Consider the following 19,644-nt stretch of genomic DNA (forward strand, 5'->3'; position numbering starts at 1 on the left):
CAATTCAGATTAATATATGTAAACTTAGATAATTATTTTTGTAAAAAATGTCTAACCTGAAGATATTGCAGAAAGTGTGTATGAGAGAGAGAATATTTGCTAATTAACTCTTCAAAAGTCATCAATCGACCATCACAAAATAAATGAAAATAAAAATAAATAAATCTGCAAAAAGAAAAACAGATCCCCTTAATCACTAAAAATTAAACAAGATTGGGAAAGAGAACTTAATATGACCTTTGTTAATGAAGATGGTCAATTCTTCTTTGATATGTGCCAATCAGTGTTTAATTCAATTTAAAATTGTTCACTGTTACTATTTAACAAAGGAGAGACAATCCAAAATATTTCCTAACATAGACAATTATTGCAATAGGTGTAAAACTGAAGTAGCCACTTTTTCACATATGTTCTGGTCATGTTCTACATTAAAATCTTTTTAGAAATCTTTGTTTTCCACAATTTCTAAAGTTCTGAAAATTAATTTACAACCTAATCTATCTATCTATCTATCTATCTAAAGTACAAACCTTTGATTTATGTCTATACATGCTGTCCTCGCATGACCTTTATCCTCCTCCACCTCACTATTTGCTCTAACACTCTGGTTCCCCTCCCACTGCAAATCTAGCTTAACCCCCTCCCCCCCCCGCCCACCCCGAGCAGCACTAGCAAATCTACCCGCAAGGATGTTAGTCCCCCTCCAGTTAAGGGGCAAACCGTCCCTTCGGAACAGGCCCCACCTTCCCGGGAACAAAGCCCAATTGGCCAGAAACATGAAGCCCTCCCTCCTGCACCATCTCCTTAGCCACGTATTTAGCTGCACTCTCCGCACATTTATATTTACAGGGACTTTACTCTTGACGCCGGTCCCGGGACCCGACCGTTTACAGACCCGGAGCGGAACCGGAACAGATTCTCAGCCATTGGTTTTCATCCCAGTTCGCGACGAAAGGATAAAGTTTCCCCGTGAATTTATTCCCAGTGAAGGTGTGGAGATGGGACTTGGTCTCCGCGTTGTAAAATGAAACTGTCCCGGACTCGTAACTGAGATAAACTCCCACCCTCCCGGGGATGGGACCGGCAGGGAGACGGGACTCGGAGGAGGGGGGGACACGGAACACGTCATAATCCCGATGTAACACATCATCAACCCGATATAACACGTCACCAACTCGCCCGATGACCCAGAATCCGGTCTCTGGTCTCAGACTGACCCCTCCCTCCCTCTCCCCAGACTCTGCGGCGACTCCCAGAAACCAGACCCGATTCGCCGTCACCTCCACCTCCCAGTAATGTCTCCCCGATGTGAATCCCTCCGATCCCAGCACACAAGCCCAGTGTGTGAATCTCTTCCCGGTGTCAGGGAGATTCCTCCAGACCCCGGTCCGGGTCCATCTCACACTCTTCCGATCCTCAGACACCTCGAGATACGGACTCGCCGTTTCCACATCCAGGGTGACAGAGACTGGGGGGAGAAGCAGAGAATTAGAGAGCCCCGGGGATCGGGGGGAGACTCGTGCGGCGCGGCCCCGGGGATCGGGGGGGGACTCGGGCGGCGGGGCCCCGGGGATCGGGGGGAGACTCGGGCGGCGCGGCCCCGGGGATCGTGGGGAGACTCGGGCGGCGGGGCCCCGGGGATCGGGGGGAGACTCCGGCGGCGCGGCCCCGGGGATCGGGGGCAAGGCCACTGATAAGAACCTTTCCCGTGGTTTGACCCGCCCAAAGCGGATGGACAACTAATCTTTCCTCAAGAGTTTACCGCTGGACAGGGGAAACATCCTCGCTCACTCCTGCCTGTTGACCCCTGAAAGAATTTCATGTTTCCCTGAGATCTCCTCTCATTCTTCGAAACTGCGAACAGAGAACATAGAGCAGTACAGCACAGGAACAGGCCCGTCATTCAATGTTCACATTCATTTGTGAGTGTGAAGTGGGGCAGTGTGGAGGTTCGAGACAGTAAAGGAGGTGATAATGGGAACCAGTAGGGGAGAGATGAATGGCAGATTGAACCAGGAGGGAGAGGGCTGGAAAGCCTGTGGGTGAACTGTGTGTGTGGACGTAATGAGAAGCTAGAGGGGGCAAAGATGGCAGATGAGGATGACTTTGTCCCTTTCCCACAACCCCATCCCCCACAGCCCCTCATTAGGACAGGGGATGAATTTTCAGGGACCCTTAAGCAACACAGGTACTGATGAAGTGTTTCAGTCTGAACAGTCGACTGTTTACTCTTTTCCATAGAAACTTCCCGGCCTGCTGTTACCCGAACAATTTTTTTTTAATTGAATTTTCAAATAGGTTACAGAAATAAAAAAAAACACCTTCCCCCTCCCCCCAACATCCCGATAGAAAAAAAAGAAGAAAAAATAAAGAAAGAAAGAAAGAATGCCTGGATATCGGAAGATCCCCACATGCTCCATGGAGTTCATAATAGCTTTAATATGTATATTTATTTATTTCTGCAGATAACCAATAATTTTATCTTCGGAGCACCTATATATTTAATCCTATTTTTTGTAAATAAGGGCGCCAAATTTTCAGAAATATTTCATATTTATCTCTTAAATTATAAGTAATTTTTTTCAAGTGGAATGCAGCTAAAAATTTCATTCTTCCGACGATCTATACTTAAGTATGAATCCGATTTCCAAGTAACTGCAATAGCCTTTTTGGCTACTGCAAATGCAATTTTTATGAATTTTTTCTGATGTTTATTCAATTTGGATTTTTATTTTATCCCTTCAATATCGCCTAGTAAAAACAATATTGGATTGTGTGGAAGTTGTATTCCAATAATTTGTTCCAGTAAAACTCTTAAATTTGTCCAAAAAGGTTGAATTTTAGAACAAGACCAAGTAGAGTGTAAAAAATTACCAATTTCTTGATTACATCGAAAACATTGATCAGATAAATTTGAGTTTAATCTATTTATTTTTTGTGGTGTAATATATATTTGATGTAAAACGTTATATAGTACTAATCTTAGTCGAACATTTATTGTATTTGTCATACTGTCAAGACATAATCTTGACCAACTTGTTTCATCAATTTTAATATGCAAATCAGTTTCTCATTTTTGTCTTGACTTATGAATTCCTTGTTTAATTGCCTGTTTTTGAATCAAATTATACATACCAGAAATAATTTTCTAAATATTTCCTTTATGAATTAAAGTTGCTATTTCATTAGGTTTCAGCAATAACATTGTTTGACCCAGTTTACCTCTTAAATAAGTCCTTAATTGGAAATAACAGAAAAGAGTGTTATTTGATATTTTATATTTATTCCTTAATTGGTCAAATGACATTAATATACCTCCTTCAAAACAGTCTCCTATATATCTAATCCCTTTGTGAAACCAGTTATATAAAAGTTGATTATACATTGTAATAGGGATAAATTTATTTTGAATTAAAGGTCTCTTTGCTAATAAAGATTTATTTATCTCATCATCAACATTTATCTTATTCCATAAATCAATCAAATGTTTTAGTATAGGAGATTCCCTATATATATAAAATCTTCTGGTATATTTTCTCCTATTTTATCTGATTCTATTCGAATCCATGCTGGTTTATCTTCATCAAGAAAAGATGCAATAAATGTAAGTTGATTTGCTTTGTAATAATTCTTAAAATTTGGTAATTGTAACCCTCCTAGGTCAAATTTCCATGTCAATTTTTCCAACGATATTCTTGACAACTTACCTTTCCAAAGGAATTACCTCACACATTTATTTAACTCTTTAAAAAATTTCTGTGAAAATTCTATTGGTAATGTTTGGAATAAATATTGTAATCTCGGGAATATATTCATTTTTACAGCATTGACTCTACCTATTAATGTTATTGGTAACATCATCCATTTATCAAGATCCTCTTGAATTTTTGTCAATAATGGCAAATAATTTAATTTATATAAATTCTTTATATCATTATCAACTCTTATATCTAAATATTTTACACTATTTATTGGCCATCTAAATAGAGTTATTAATCGACATTGACTGTAATCTCCTTTAGTAAGTGGTAGAATTTCACTTTTATCCCAATTTATTTTGTACCCTGATATTTTCCCATATTCTTCCATTCTAGAAGATAATTTACGCAAAGAATGTAATGGGTTAGTTAGATAAATCAGAACATCATCAGCAAATAAGTTAATCTTATATTCCTCCAGATTAACTCTGAAACCCATAATATCTGAGTCAGTTCTAATTAATTCAGCTAATGGTTCTATCGCCAACACAAATAAAGCAGGTGATAATGGACAACCTTGTCTAGTTGACCATGTTAACTAAAATTATGTTGAAATTTGGCCATTTGTCACCACTTTAGCTTTGGGGTTAGTATTTAAGGTTTTAATCCATTTTATAAAAGATACTCCTAATCCATATTTTTCCAATACCTTAGATAAAAAATCCCATTCCAATCTATCAAGTGCTTTTTCTGCATCCAAAGCAACTGCTACACTCATTTCTTCCCTCTTTTGTGCCAAATAAATTATGCTAAGTAACCGAGTTACATTATCTGCCGATTGTCTATTTTTAATAAATCCTGTTTGGTCCATGTGTATTAATTTTGGTAAGTATTTAGATAATCTGTTAGATAAAATCTTTGCTATTATTTTATAATCCGTGTTCAACAAAGAAATAGGTCTATATGATGTTGGTTTTAAAAGATCTCTGTCTTTTTTTGGCAATACTATTAAAACAGCTGTCGAAAAAGATTCTTGAAGTTTATGCGTTCTTTCCGCTTGGTGTATTAGCTCCATAAAAGGAGGAATTAATAAATCTTTAAACTTTTTGTAAAATTCAGGCGGAAAACCATCTTCTCCTGGAGATTTATTACTCTGAAGTGATCCTAGAGCTTCTTCGACCTCTTTTAATGTAAAAGGCACATCTAATCCCTTCTGTTCTTCCAAATTTAATTTTGGGAGAGTTATTTGTGATAAAAACCTTTCTATCTCAACAATATCATATTGTGATTCTGATTGATACAATTCAGAATAAAAAATTTAAAAGTTTATAAAGGTTTATAAATAATTTTATTTACACTCGTTCTAATTGCATTTATCGTTTTGGAAGCCTGGTCTGTTTTTAACTGCCAAGCCAGAATCTTGTGTGATCTTTCACCTAGTTCATAATATCTCTGTTTAGTTCTCATAATTGCTTTTTTCTGTTCGGTATGTCTGAAGTGTATTATATTGTAGTTTCTTATTAACAAGTTGTCTTTGTTTTTCTTCTGTCATATATCTTTGAGATTCTTTTTCTAATTTTGTAATCTCTTTTTCCAATTGATCTATTTCTACCATATATTCCTTCTTAATTTTAGAAGTATAACTTATTACCTGGCCTCTCAAATATGCCTACATCGCTTCCCATAATATAAATTTATCGTCAACTGAATGTGAGTTTGTATCTAAAAAAACTTGAATCTGTTTTTTATAAAATCACAAAAATCTTGACGTTTTAATAATATTTAATTAAATCTCCATCTGTAAATCGATTTCTCCTTATCCATCAGTATCATTGTCATTATCAATAGGGAATGATCTGACAATATTCTTGCTTTATATTCCATATTTTTCACTCTATCTTGAATATTCGCTGATAGTAAGAAAAAATCTATCCTTGAATAAGTTTTATGTCTAGTTGAATAAAGTGAATAATCTCTTTCTCTTGGGTTAATTCTTCTCCATTTATCAATCAAATTTAAATCTGTCATCAATGATAAAGTTAATTTTGTTGCTTTTGGTTTAGTAACAACCTTTGTTGATCTATCTAAAACTGGGTCTAGACAAATGTTAAATTCTCCACCTATTAATATTTTATCCTGTGCGTCAGCCAAATTCAAAAAAGCCTCCTGTATAAATTTTACATCGTTTTCATTTGGTGCATAAATATTCACAAGAGTCCATAGTTCTGAAAAGATTTGACAATGTATAATTACATATCTTCCCGCAGAATCAATTAATACAGTTTGTGTTTTAATTGGTAAAGTTTTGTTGACCAAAATTCAAAAATCGCTTTTGGATTAAATGAAGCTGCTATAACATTTCCGATCCAATCTCACTTTAATTTCTGATGTTCTATCTCTGTTAAAGGTGTTTCTTGTATAAAAGCTATATCTATTTTCATTTTCTTAATGTAAGTTAAAATTCTTTTTCTTTTCACCGGTCCATTAAGCCCATTAACATTAAAACTTTAAAAAATCAGTAAATTAGTCATTATGTTTAACGTGGTTACTTCAGTCTATAATAATACATAATATTTCAACTCTCATAGTACCTTGGGGAATTATTTTAAAATTCTCCATGTTGCTATGTGTCTCCCCTCCGATCATCCAGGCAAAGAAAGAAAGATAAAAGAAAAATAAAACCCCTGCTAATTTTGTGAATGAAAAAAAAACACAACATTACCCCCCCTCCGTTGTGCGGGTCATGGCAAACGCCATGATTACACAGGTGAATCCCGTAGCGATCGATCCGAAGTTCCCCCAGCTCCCCCGTAACACGAAAAAAGTATATATAAGAAAAAATAATATCACTACTCTCGATTAATATTTCTCAAATTTTTACCTTTCGCCCCCTGTATCATATAATTAAAAGTATATTTAAATATTCTTCTGTCCTTAATGTCCATCAACTCACTTCAGTGTCCCTGTCTTCATCTTTAAACTGTTTCACTTTTAAATCTTTACTGTGACTAGTGAATATTTGGGAGTTCTTGTGCAAACTCCTCTGCATCCCGATGATCAGTAAAAAAAATTCTTTTTCCGTCATCCAAAAGAATTATCAGTGTTGCTGGGTGGCGCAATATAAATTTATAACCCTTTTCCCATAAAACATTTTTCGCTGGCTTAAATTTCTTCTTTCTCTTCAAAAGGTCATAACTTATATCAGGATAGAAAAGAACTGCTTTCCCTTCTATCATCAATGGCTCATTTTTCTTTCTGTCATATTGGGCAGCCGCCTTCAGGATCTTTTCTTTATCTTGATATCTTAAGCATTTTAACAAGATTGGTCGTGGGTTTTGATCTTAAAGCTCTGTGGACCCTTTCGATTTCAATCAACTGGGTTCCCTCTTCCATTTCCAAATTTTCCGGGATCCATTTTTCAAAAAATTTTATTGGATCCTCTCCCTCTATCTCTTCTTTTAAGACCAACAATTTTAATATTATTTTGTCTACTAAAATTTTCAAGCACGTCTATTTTTTCCAACAGTCGTTTTCATTCTGATATCCAGGCAGGAGTATTATCTTCCATTTTCTTCACTCTCTCAATAGTGTCTCCCGTTATTTCTTCCAGGTTTTTAACTTTCTTGTCCATTTTCTCCTGTTTTTTCACCATTTTATCAAACATAGCCTTCATATTTTTAATATCTTCTTGTATTATTTTTAATTTTTTTAATCACCAAAGAAGGAACTCTTATGTGTCCAGAATATCTTCCACCTCCAATCTCTTCCTGTTGTTCTTCTTTTACCTCCTCATCTTCATCTGTATGTTCCAGAGAATCCGAATCCACCGCGGGTTCATTGTCACTTCCGCTTCCAATGGTAGCTGGGACTTGTAGTTCATGTGCTCATGTTTGCGCATGGTCTTTCCTGCGCGCACGCGTAGTTCCTGTTGTTCCTTCTTGGAGACTATTGATGCTGCGGGGGTTTCTGTTCTGTATCGCCGGATTGAGAAGCACTTGAGTCCGAGGCTTCTTCATGGTGGCCGGCTTAACTTGTACTATCTTCAAAGTAATAGTTTTCTTCTTTGTCTGTTTAGGAGACATATCTAAGGAAAATCCTGAGTAGTTTAGACGTAGTTTTTAGGAAATATTTACTAACTTTTCTTCACTTAAACATTAATTTATTAGTTTCTTTTACGGGAGAGCTGGATATCCGCGTCTCGATCCCACGTCATCACGTGACGTCCCCCCCCCCACCCCCAAACAATTTGTGTGTGTTACTCCGCTTTAAATATACTCAATTATTTGGCCTCCACAGTTGCCTGTGGCAGATTCACTATCCTGTGGATAAAGGAATTCCTCCTCATCTCTGTCCTAAATGGACATCCCTATAGTCGGAGGTTGTGCTTACCGTTCTCGACCCACCCACATCCTCCCAACATCAACTCTCTCTAGACAGGTGTCAGAGAGATCTGGCAAGACCCTTCATCAGGACCTTTGTAGCTTGGATTACCAGCATCTACAGATTTTCTCCTGTTTGATTATTAAAGCAGAAGTTAATAAGTAAACTTCTTGATTAGTCAGATTCTCAAAAGTTATGGGGAGGAGGCGGGAGAATAGGGTTGAGAGGGATAATAAATCAGCCATTCTTCTAAACTCCGGTGAGTACAGGCCCAGAAACATCAAACACTCCTCATATGTTAACTCTTCCATTCCCGGAATTATTTTTGTGAATCTTCTGGACCCCCTCCAATGCCAGTACATGTTTTCCGATAGAAGGGACCCAAAACTGCTCACAATACTCCAAGTGTGGTCTGACCAATGCCTTATTAAAACCTCAGAATTACTTCCTTGGTCTTGTACTCTAATCCTCTCGAAATGAAAGCAAACATTGAGTTTGCCAGTTTTACCACTGACACAAACTGCAAGTTAACCTTCAGGGAATCCTGCACAAGGACACCCATGTCCCTTTGCACCTCTGATTTTTGAATTTCGCCCTGTTTACAGAATTGTCTATGTCTTTATTCCTTTGACCAAAGTTGTACCTGCTTAAGTTTGTACCTGCCAAACTCTACCTGTGCTACAAGATCCTTATTACGTCTACTGGTGCATTCAAATAAGACCATAAGACAAAACAGCAGAAGCCGGCCATTCGGCCCTTCGAATCTGCTCCACCATTTAATCATGAGCTGATCCATTCTCCCATTTATTCCCACTCCCCCACCTTCTCACCATGACCGTTGATGTCCTGGCTACTCACATACCTATCAATCTCTGTCTTAAATACACCCAATGACTTGGCTTCCACTGCGCAAGAAATTCACAGATTCACCACCCTCTGGCTAAAAAAACTTTCTTCGCATCTCCGTTCTGAATGGGCGCCCTTCAATCCTTCAGACATGCTCTCTCGTACTAGACTCCCCCACCATGGGAAACAACTTTGCCACATCCACTCTGTCCATGCCTTTTAACATTCGGCATGTTTCTGTGAGGTTCCCCCTCCTTCTTCTAAACTCCAAGGAGTACAGTCCAAGAGCGGTCAAATGTTCCACATATCTTAACCCTCTCATTCCAGGAATCATTCTAGTGAATCTTCTCTGAACCCTCTCCAATGTCAGAACATCCTTTCTTAAATAAGGAGCCCAAAACTGCACACAATATTCCAAGTGAGGTCTTACCAGTGCCTTATAGAGCCTCAACATCACATCCCTGCTTTTATATTCTATTCCTCTAGAAATGAATGCCAACATTGCATTCATCTTCTTCACCACCGACTCAACCTGGAGGTTAACCTTAAGGGTATCCTGCACGAGCACTCCCAACTCCCATTGCACCTCAGAACTTTGAATTCTCTCTCCATTTAAATAATAGTCTGCCCGTTTATTTCTTCTAACAACGTGCATGACCGTACACTTTTCAACATTGTATTTCATTTGCCACTTCTTTGACCATTCTCCTAATCTAGCCATCTTTCTGCAGACTCCCTGTTCCCTCAGCACTACCGTCCCCTCCACCTATCTTTGTATCGTCAGCAAACTTAGCCACAATGCCATCTATTCCATAATCCAAATCGTTGATGTACAACGTAAAAAGAAGCGGCCCCAACACGTACCCCTGTGGAACACCACTGGTAACCAGCAGCCAACCAGAATGGGATCCTTTATTCCCACTCTCTGTTTCCTGTCAATCAGCCAACCCTCTATCCACATATGTAACTTTCCAGTAATTCCATGGGCTCTTATCTTGTTTAGCAGCCTCATGTGTGGCACCTGGTCAAAGGCCTTCTGAAAATCCAAATACACAACATCCACTGCATCTCCCTTGTCTAGCCTACTTGTAATCTCCTCAAAAAATTTCAATGGGTTTGTCAGGCAGGATTTTCCTTTAAGGAAACCATACTGAGTTCTGCCTATCTTGTCATATGCCTCCAGGTACTCGGTAACCTCATCCTTGACAATTGACTCCAACAACTTCCCAACCACCGATGTCAAGCTAACAGGTCTATAATTTACTTTTTGCTTCCTTGCCCCTTTCTTAAATACCAGAGTGGCATTTACAATCTTCCACTCCTCCGGAACCATGCCAGAGTCTATTGACTTTTGAAAGATCATTGCTAATGCCTCCGCAATCTCCACAGCTACTTCCTTCAAAACACAAGGGTGTATTCCATCTGGTCCTGGAGATTTATCTACCCTTAGACTATTCAGCTTCCTGAGTACTTTCTCTGTCGTAATTGTGACTGCTCACACTTCTCTTCCCTGACACCCTTGAGTGTCCGGTGTACTGCTGATATCTTCCTCAGTGAGGACTGATGCAAATATTCATTCAGTTCCTCAGCCATCTCCTTATCTCCCATTACAATTTCTCCAGCATCATTTTCTATCGGTCCTATATCCACTCTCACCCGTTTTTTATTCTTTATATACTTGAAAAAGCTTTTAGTATCTTATTTGATATTATTCGCTAGCTTGCTTTCATAGTTCATCTTTTCCCTCTTAATGGCCTTCTTAGTTTCCTTTTGTAAGCTTTTAAAAACTTCCCAATCCTCTGTCTTCCCACTAATTTTTGCTTCCTTGAATGCCCTCTCCTTTGCTTTTACTTTGGCTTTCACTTCTCTTGTCAGCCACGGTTGCATCTTTTTCCATTCGAAAATTTCTTCTTCTTTGGAATATATCTGTGTTGCACATTCCTCACTTCTCGCATAAACTCCAGCCACTGCTGCTCTGCCGTCCTCCCGCTAGTGTCCCTTTCCAGTCAAATTTGGCCAGTTCCTCTCTCGTGCCACTGTAATTTCCTTTACTCCACTGAAATACCGACACATCGGATTTCGGCTTCTCTTTCCCAAATTTCACAGTGAACTCAATTATGTTACGATCACTGCCTCCTAACGGTTCCTTCACCTCAATCTCTCTAATCACCTCTGGGTCATTACACAATATCCAATCCAGTAGCTCTGATCTGGTGGGCTCAACAACAAGCTGTTCTGAAAAACCATCTCGTAGTCATTCTACAAATTCTCTGTCTTGAGATCCAGTGTCGACCTGATTTTCCCAATCCACTTGCATGTTAAAATCCCCCACAATTATCATAACACAGCCCTTCTGGCAAAACCTTTCTATTTCCTGTTGTAATTTGTAGTCCACCTCAGTGCAGCTGTTAGGAGGCCTGTAGATAACAGCCATCAGGGTCCTTTTACTCCTGTTATTTCTTAGCTCAACCCAGAAAGATTCAGCACCTTTCATCCTATGTCACCTCTTTCTAATGATTTAATATCATTTCCATGCCACCCCCTCTGCCTACTTGCCTATCCTTCCAATACACCGTGTATCCTTGGACGTTCAGCTCTCAGAGACATGCATCCTTTAGCCACGTCTCAGTGATGGCCACAAAGTTATACCTGCCAATCTGTAGCTGTACGACAAGATCATCCACCTTATTCCTTATGCTGTGTGTATTTAAGTATAACACCTTAAGTCCAGTATTTGGTACTTTTTGTTTTGATTGCACTGCAACTCATCCCAGTGGCTGCAAATTTGCCCTATCACGTGCCTGTCCTTCCTGACATCTTTACTGCTCACTATCTTAGATTTATTTCTGTTTTCCCCCTCCTCCATTCTATCATTCCGGTTTACCATCCCCCTGCCAAATTAGTTTAAACCCTCCCTAACAGCTCTATTAAACATTCCCGCTATGGTTAAGGTGTAACCCGTCCTTTTTGAACAGTTAATACTTCCCCCTAAAGAGATCCCAATGATCCAAGAATCTGAAGCCCTGCCCCCTTCACCAGTCTCTCAGCCACGCATTCATCAGCCTGATCCTACTATTCTTGCCCTCGCTAGCACGTGGCACAGGTAGCAATCCTGAGATTATTACCCTGGAGGTCCTGCTTCTCAGCTTCCTTCCAGAAATCTCTCTTCAGGACCTTCTCCCTTTTCCTCTCTATGTCATTGGTACCAACATGTACCAAGACAGCTGGCTGCTCGCCCTCTCCCTTCAGAATATTCTGGACCCGATCCGAGACATCCCGTACCCTGGCACCTGGGAGGCAGCACACCATGCGGGTATCTCTACCAGGCTCACAGAATCTCCTGTCTGTTCCCCTGACTATGGAATCCCCTATGACTATCGGATTCCTCTTCCCCTCCTTCCCTCCTGCACAACAGCGCCAGGCTCAGTGCCAGAGACCCGGTCACCGTGGCCGTCCCCTGTCAGGTCATCCCCCTCAACAGCATCCGAAACGATATACTTGTTGCTGAGGGGGGCAGCCACAGGGGTGCTCTCCACTATCCGGGCATTTCCCTTCCCTCGCCTGACAGTCACCCAGTTTTCTGACCCCTGTAGCCTAGGGATGACTACCTCCCTGTAGCTCCTGTCTATCACCTCTTCATTTTCTCTAATAAGCAGTAGGTCATCAAGCTGCAGCTCCAGATCCCTAACACGGTCTCCGAGGAGCTGCATCTCGGTTCGCCTGGCGAAGATGTGGCTATCAGGGAGGCTGGAGGTCTCCCAGGATTCCCACATCTGACACCCTGAACAAAGCACTAACCCTGCAGACATGCTACCTAATTCTACAGGAATGAAACAAAGAAAGATAGGTCTACTCACACACTTACTTCGCCAAGCACACGAACTTTTTAAACTGTTAGCTAATGTGCCCTGCTTTTCCCCCGTCCGTCCGGGCCGATTTGCCAAGGGGAGAAAAAGAGAAAAAGAAAAAGCCTCACTCTCGGCTCTTCCCGTTACCGCCTGAGCCCGTTGAACCAAAGCCCTACACTCTGCTGCCACCCACTCCGCTGCCCGCTGTATAGGGTGGTCATCTTTTTAAACTCTCCGCGCTGTCCTGCGCAGTCTCGTCGTTCTTGTACGCAAAGTTTTTTTAAAAACTACATTCCTTCAGAATTTAGCTCCCACACCGCCCTTCTTGTCCCAATCTAAAAAACACCTTCAGTCCTGTATTCATCAACCTATTCCACACTGTCCACATGAAATTCAGCAAGGCCTTTGATGTCGATGGTAGACCACACTTGGAGCATTGTCTGCATTTCCGGTTCCCGAATATGGGGAGGATGTCATTACACTGGACAGGAGGCTTCAGGAGGATGTTAAAGGACTGGGGGCTTGGGTTAAAAGCAGAGAGTGGATAAGCTTGGGCTATTCAGCTGTAGTGTAGGATGTTCAGGTATGACCCCTTATCAAGGTAATTAATTCATAAGGAGCTTAAATAACGTTTCTTTTTACAAGAAATGGGAGTACAGAACCAGAGGCCTCGGATTGAAACTGAGACGGGAAATTTTTCTGAGTGGTCTATCGGGTAACATTCTCATAGAGAGGGAGGTTGGTAAATGGAATTTGCCCTCGGACGCTGTAGAAACAGGTAACAATAAACTATTTTAAAATAAATTTGGGCAGGTACACAGATGGGAAATGGTTAGAGGGATGGTGGGGGGAGCAAACACACACAAATGGGCCATGCTCAAGAAGACATCTTAGTCTTGCAGATTGATGAAGTGGGCCGTGCGTTCAACATCTGTTAAACCCTCCCAGATCATCCTCCTGAGTAATCTCACCCCGGAGTCTGTCTGTGAAGTGTTGATGTGACGTCACGTCAGAGGGCAGAGCAATGCCACAGAACAGACAGACTGGGTAAGGATGGCAGATTTCAATCCTAAATGGAAATTTGTGCCTATTTCTGTGGCCGTGTGTCACACTTGATTGAGTTGTTTAAATGAATAAATGACTGTCTCTGAAGAGATTGGTTTCCAGGTTACTGAGGGAAATAACAATGTACATTGCTGAGGCTCCTTCAATGTACATTGAAGGCCAATCCTTCCTGTGTATGTGGGTGAGGGAGCTTTGCCAGGCCGGTTATGCTGTGTGTGCTTCTCCCGAGATGAAATCTTGACCCATGTCAATGCTTGTTGGTGTGTCTGAGCTCATTCTCTCAATGCTTCAATGTAGTGGTCTGATAACCATAAGACATAGGAGCAGAATTAGGCCATTTGCCTATCGAGTCTGCTCCACCATTCAATCATGGCTGATCCTTATTTTCCCTCCTCAGCCCCTTTACCTGGCCTTCTCCCCGTAACATTTGATGCTGTGTCCAATCTAGAACCTATCAAGCTCTGCCTTAAATACACACAACAACGTTCCACAAATTCAACAGCCGCTGGCTCATATTTCTTCGCATCTGTTTAAAATAGACGCCCCTCTATCTTGAGGTAGTGCACTCTTGTCCTAAACTCCACCGCCATGGGAAACATCCTTTCCACATCTACTCTGTCTGGGCCTTTCAACATTCGAAAGTTTTCAATAAGATCCCCTCCTCATCTTTCTAAATTACAGCGAGTACAGACACAGAGCTATCAAACGTTCCTCGTATGATAACCCTTTCATTCCTGGAATCATCCTTATGAAATGAACCTTCTGCAATGCCAGCACATCTTTTCTTAGAAAAATTGTTCACAATACTCAAGGTGAGGCTTCACCAGTGCCTTATAAAGCCTCAGCATCACATCCCTGCTCTTGGATTGAATGCTATTCTAAACCACAGATTAAAAGCTAGGAGCAACAGGCTCTGGGACAGCTTCTTCAACCAGGCCATCAGACTGATTAACTCATGTAAATGACACAACTGAATTTCTATGTTATATTAACCAGCCTGTTGTACATATTATTCATCATAAATTACTATCAATTGCACATTGCACATTTAGACGGAGATGTAACAAAGATTTTTAATCCTCATTTATATGAAGGATGTAAGTAATAAAGTCAATTGAATTCAAATCAATTTCTTGTTTATTTTTTTCATCCCAATCATTCTTTCAGTTCCTCTCTGTAGATATTTAAAAGCTTCCCAATCCTCCGTCTTCCTGCTAATTTTTGTTTTGTTGTATGCCCTTGCTTTTGCCTTTACATTAACTGGTCTTCCCTTGTCAGCCACGGTTTTACTATTTTGCCATTTGAGTATTTATTTATTTTTGGAATACATCTATCCTTCACTTTCCTCATTTTCCCAGAAACTGACACCATTTCTGTTCTGCTCTCATCCCTGCCAGCATCTCCTTCCAATTTGCTTTGGTCAACTCCTCTCTCAGACCACTGTAATTTCTTTTACTTCTCTGAAATACTACAATGTCAGACTTTACTGTCTCCTTATCAGATTTCAAGTTGAACTCAGTCATGTTGTGAGCACTGCTTCCTAAGGTTTCTTTTAGCTACTCACCTCTGGTTCAATACATAACACCCAATCCAGTAGAGCTGTTCCCCGAGTAGGCTCAACGACAAACTGCTCTAGAAAGCCATCATATTGCATTCAACAAACTCACTCTCTTGAGATCCTTTACTAACCTGATTTTCCCAATTGACCTGCATGTTGAAATCTCCCATGATTATCATAACATTGTCCTTTTTATCAGCCTTTTCTATTTCCAGTTGTAATCTGTGGGCCTCAACCCACTGACTGTTGGGAGGCCTGTATATGACTGCTGTCAGTGTCATTTTTACTTTTGTAGTTCCTTACCTCAACCCACAAGGATTCAACATCTTCCAATCCTATGTCACATCTTGCTGCTGATTTACCAGCAGAGCCACACCACCCCATCGGCCTTCCTTCCTTCCTCCGATACATTGTGTAACCTTGAACATTCAGCTCCCAACTACAACCATCCTTCAGCCACGTTTCCGTGATGGCCACAACATCATACCTGACAATCGGTAATAGTGCAACAAGATCATCCACCTTATTTCTCATACTCCATGCATTGAGATATAACACTTTGTGTACTGTATCTGCTACCCTTTTTAATTCTGCATCCCTAATGCACTGATACTCACCCTGCTGGCTGTAATTTTCTCCTCGCATCTGTCCGCCCTATCTGACAGTCTGACTGCACGCAATCTTTGCATTTTTACCATCAGTCCTATCTCTTCGCTCCAGTTCCCGACCCCCCCCCCCCACCAAATTAGTTCAGACCCTCCCCTACAGCTCTATTAAACCTCTATGTGAGAATATTGTTCTCCCTCGGGTCCAGGTGCAACCCATCCCTTTTGAGCAGGTCATCCCTCCACCAGAACAGATCCCAATGATCCAAGAGCCTGAATCCCTGTCCCCAGCACCATCTTCTCAGCCATGTTTATCTGTCAAATTATCCTGTTTCTACCCTCACCAGCACGTGACACAGGCAGCAATCCAGAAATTACAACCCTGGGGGTGCTGCTTCTGAGCTTTCTACCAAGCTAGCCAGATTCTTTTCAGGATCTCTTTGTTTTTACTTCCTATGTAATTGGTCCCAAAATGCAACAAGTTATCTGGCTGTTTTCCCTCCCTCTCTAAATGCTGCAGACACGATCTGAGACATCCCTGACCTTGGCACCTAGGAGGCAACATACCATTCGGGTGTCCAATTCACGTCCATACATTCTCCTGTCTGTCTCCTGACAATTGAGTCCCCTGTCACTACTGCTCCCCTCTTCTGCCTCTAACAAGAGTGAGAGATGCTGATCCGGAAGGGGGAAGACCTGTGTCAGTCAGAGTCTGCACTCACAGGGCACATGAAGGACTTGTGTATTTTCCTGACAATCCCTGTCACCACACTGATACCTGCTTTTATTCCCTACAATATTATCATCAGTATTAAATTCCCAGCTCCTGTGGTAGGATTCAAATTCATGTCTTGGCGTGTTAGTGCAATGTGTCTGCAATCAGGACACAGTGGTTCATCTGCCAGTCCCGTGTATTGGTTGTATTGTGACCCTGTGCTGGTGTGTTCAGGGGTCTGACATCTCCAGCTGACCATGTGACAGTGATGCCTCCCAGTTAGTAGGGCTGATGTGAAATAAGCTTCAGTTCCCCTTCAGTCCATTATGACAGCCAATCCTTGCTTCAGCTTATAAATTAATTGTGTTCCATGAACAAGGAAAAATGAATCTTTATAAGTTTTACCTCGGTTAATGGCATCAAGTGTTTCTGTCAGCACTGTATTCAACAAATAGAAGCAATCGAATTTTTCAACCGGTAGGGCCTCATCGGTCACTGACAATTCCTGGACATCGTCACTGATTCTGTAAATATTAAACTGCTGGTGATAAACTGGAATTTTGAAGTATTTTACAAATCCATACAGGGTTTCAGTAAAGAGCATGTCCTACCTCCTGTTCCGATGAGCTTCCTCCTGAAATAAATAAAAGCACAAATCTGATTAGACTTGGACTTAATGTCCACATCCTGAATTTCATCCAAATCATTACAAGGTGTTGAAAATTCCCACTCCCACTGTCACAAACACACACCAGCAATACAGAACCACGGGGAAAATTACAGGGAATATTTCTCAAAATTAGACCATTACTGAGAAGATGGAACTGACAGGAAAGACAGGACAAGCTGTGCATTATATCTGGATAAGATGTCAGAATGATAAAATGGAACAATTTAAGATTAGTGATGGATTTGCTTGCGCGAAGGTGGAAAAAGTATTTCATTTATGGTGAACTCGAGAGGACACAGGCGCTTGGAAGTAGTATAGAGGAGATGTCCGGGGTAAGTGTTTTGGAATGGGTGGAATGAGCTGCCAGCAATGAAGGTGGAGGTGGATGCGACAGGGTCTTTCACAAGACTCCTACACAGGTACATGGAGCTTAGAAAAATAGAGAGCTATGGGGAACTCGAGGTAATTTCTAAAGTCAGTAGATGTTCGACACAGCATTGTGGGCCAAAGAGACTGTATTGTGCTGTAGGTTTTCTTTGTTTCTATGTTTCTATTTATGGGGAGACCTTCAGTCAAAGATAAAATGCCAGGAGGTTTTAATAAACCCCACAAGAAATTTAGTGAAGAGGATGTGGAACTCAATGCCGCAGGAGTGGTTGAAATGGAACAGCAGAGATTGAATGTAATGGGGAGGCTGGATAAACACGTGAGGGACCAGGGTGTCCGGGGCATTGTTGCTGGGTGCGGTGAGTAGGTGACAGGAGGCTTGTGGCAGAGGGAAAATTGATATAAGATGGACCAAATGGCCTGCTCATGATGGAGAACGGGACACCATCCCATGTAAACTAATTCAAAAAAGTACAGACTGTGAAAGTTTCTGTAATCTGATGGAAACCGGATATGGATAAGTCTGATGTGTGGGTCACATTCTTTGTTCTCACTGATTGACAAAGAGACCCTCACACCCACCGCACCAGACACACTCACAGCCTGTGACTGGAACTGGGTGTTAATGGGAGTATTAAAGGATATTTAATGCGGTATTTAAGGACACAATCAGCAACTCTGTGTTATGATCAGAGTAAATCATTTCAGAAAAGATTACATTCTGTCCTGGGATGTACAGAAGTTGTGTAAGTCCAGTTTTGGGACAACAACAACCCTGAATAGTTGCATCAATTGTCTGGTGAAAAACAGTTTACTGCCATTTGTAAATGCTGTGTGTAGGAGCAACACGTCTGTTTTCTGTCTGCATTGTATTCTGTGTTATGTGTTTATTACGATAACCAGTCACGTGAGTGGGGACATCGTAAAAGTGAAGGGAATAAGTTACGTATTCGTACTTTGTTCTGGGCTGTTTTGATCCTGGGACTGGCAGATGCCATATCTTTTGTTGACCGATTCATTGCAGTTTAATTTATGATTAATTATGCCGAAATATCATCGCTTAAATATTGTATGTTGCTGATAAAGGATCGAATATCTGTCTCCAACATTTTAGAATATCATTAGCGGAGTGATTGGAGGTTCATCATGCAAGGAGAACACTCTGTGTGAGGACACCAGCAGCGGCAATTGATTTGGTAGAATTGGCCGCTGTGCTTTGTTTAGTTCAAATATACCACTTCATTTAGTTCAATTTGTCAGAAGTAAATTGAAATGTAATCCCTCACCTTGAGAAATGTCACACCGTCTTTCTGATCCATCTGTTCTTTTAACTTTGAGATTTCCTCCTGAATAATCCTCATATTCACTTGAATCTTAAGAAGATTTTTCTCCATTGGGTTGAGAATCCTCTTCTCTTCTTCCCTGAGATCCCTGAGTAAACTCTGCTCTTTCTCAGTGATAATCTGGTGCAGTTCAGCAAACTGGGATGTGATGTGGGTCTGAACGCTGTGTGACTGTTTCTGTCGAATGAAAGGTGAAGATTAGTTTACTGCATTGCTGTGTTGTATTTCCTGATGACATGAAGGTGACCATTCGGTCCATTGGGGTCCATACTACTTCTGAGACATTCCCGTCAACCCCTTTCCCTCACATTTTCCTGAAACTTATTCTCCCTCTGTGACCCATTAACTCCCAGCTGATTCACATCACTCTCCTCCACCTTCACAGGGTTAATTGTAATTAAACATTCATCCAGCATGTCCTTGGAATGTGTCTGAAACTGTCATGGACACAGGGAGAGCAGGCAAACTTCACACAGACAGCAACAGAGGTCAGGATCGAACCCAGGTCACAGGAGCTGCGATACTCGGC

The 19,644-nt window shown here is 41.0% G+C and overlaps 1 protein-coding gene across 1 annotated transcript; it reads right to left on the reverse strand.

Moving 5' to 3' along the window:
- Positions 1 to 752: 752 nt before the first annotated feature.
- LOC140720281 (E3 ubiquitin-protein ligase TRIM39-like) lies at positions 753 to 19,104 on the reverse strand. The gene is made up of 4 exons (XM_073035150.1): positions 19,059 to 19,104; positions 17,327 to 17,349; positions 17,121 to 17,239; positions 753 to 1,468 (listed from the first exon to the last, which is right to left on the reverse strand). The coding sequence occupies exons 1-4, from the start codon at positions 19,089 to 19,091 to the stop codon at positions 888 to 890; spliced, it is 756 nt and encodes a 251-aa protein (XP_072891251.1). The 5' UTR covers positions 19,092 to 19,104; the 3' UTR covers positions 753 to 887.
- Positions 19,105 to 19,644: the final 540 nt, after the last annotated feature.

This window comes from Hemitrygon akajei, unplaced genomic scaffold, assembly GCF_048418815.1.
Source record: "Hemitrygon akajei unplaced genomic scaffold, sHemAka1.3 Scf000039, whole genome shotgun sequence".
Classification (NCBI taxonomy): domain Eukaryota; kingdom Metazoa; phylum Chordata; class Chondrichthyes; order Myliobatiformes; family Dasyatidae; genus Hemitrygon; species Hemitrygon akajei.

What these genes read in the sequence shown, in the direction of transcription:
- LOC140720281 (XM_073035150.1), bottom strand. Translation starts at nt 19,091, where the DNA reads ATGGATCAGAAAGACGGTGTGACATTTCTCAAG. An exon ending in GAAGCTCATCGGAACAGGAG is followed by an intron (nt 17,240 to 17,326) that starts GTAGGACATGCT and finishes TAATATTTACAG; the next exon opens with AATCAGTGACGATGTCCAGG. An exon ending in ACTTGATGCCATTAACCGAG is followed by an intron (nt 1,469 to 17,120) that starts GTAAAACTTATA and finishes TTCTCCCCCCAG; the next exon opens with TCTCTGTCACCCTGGATGTG.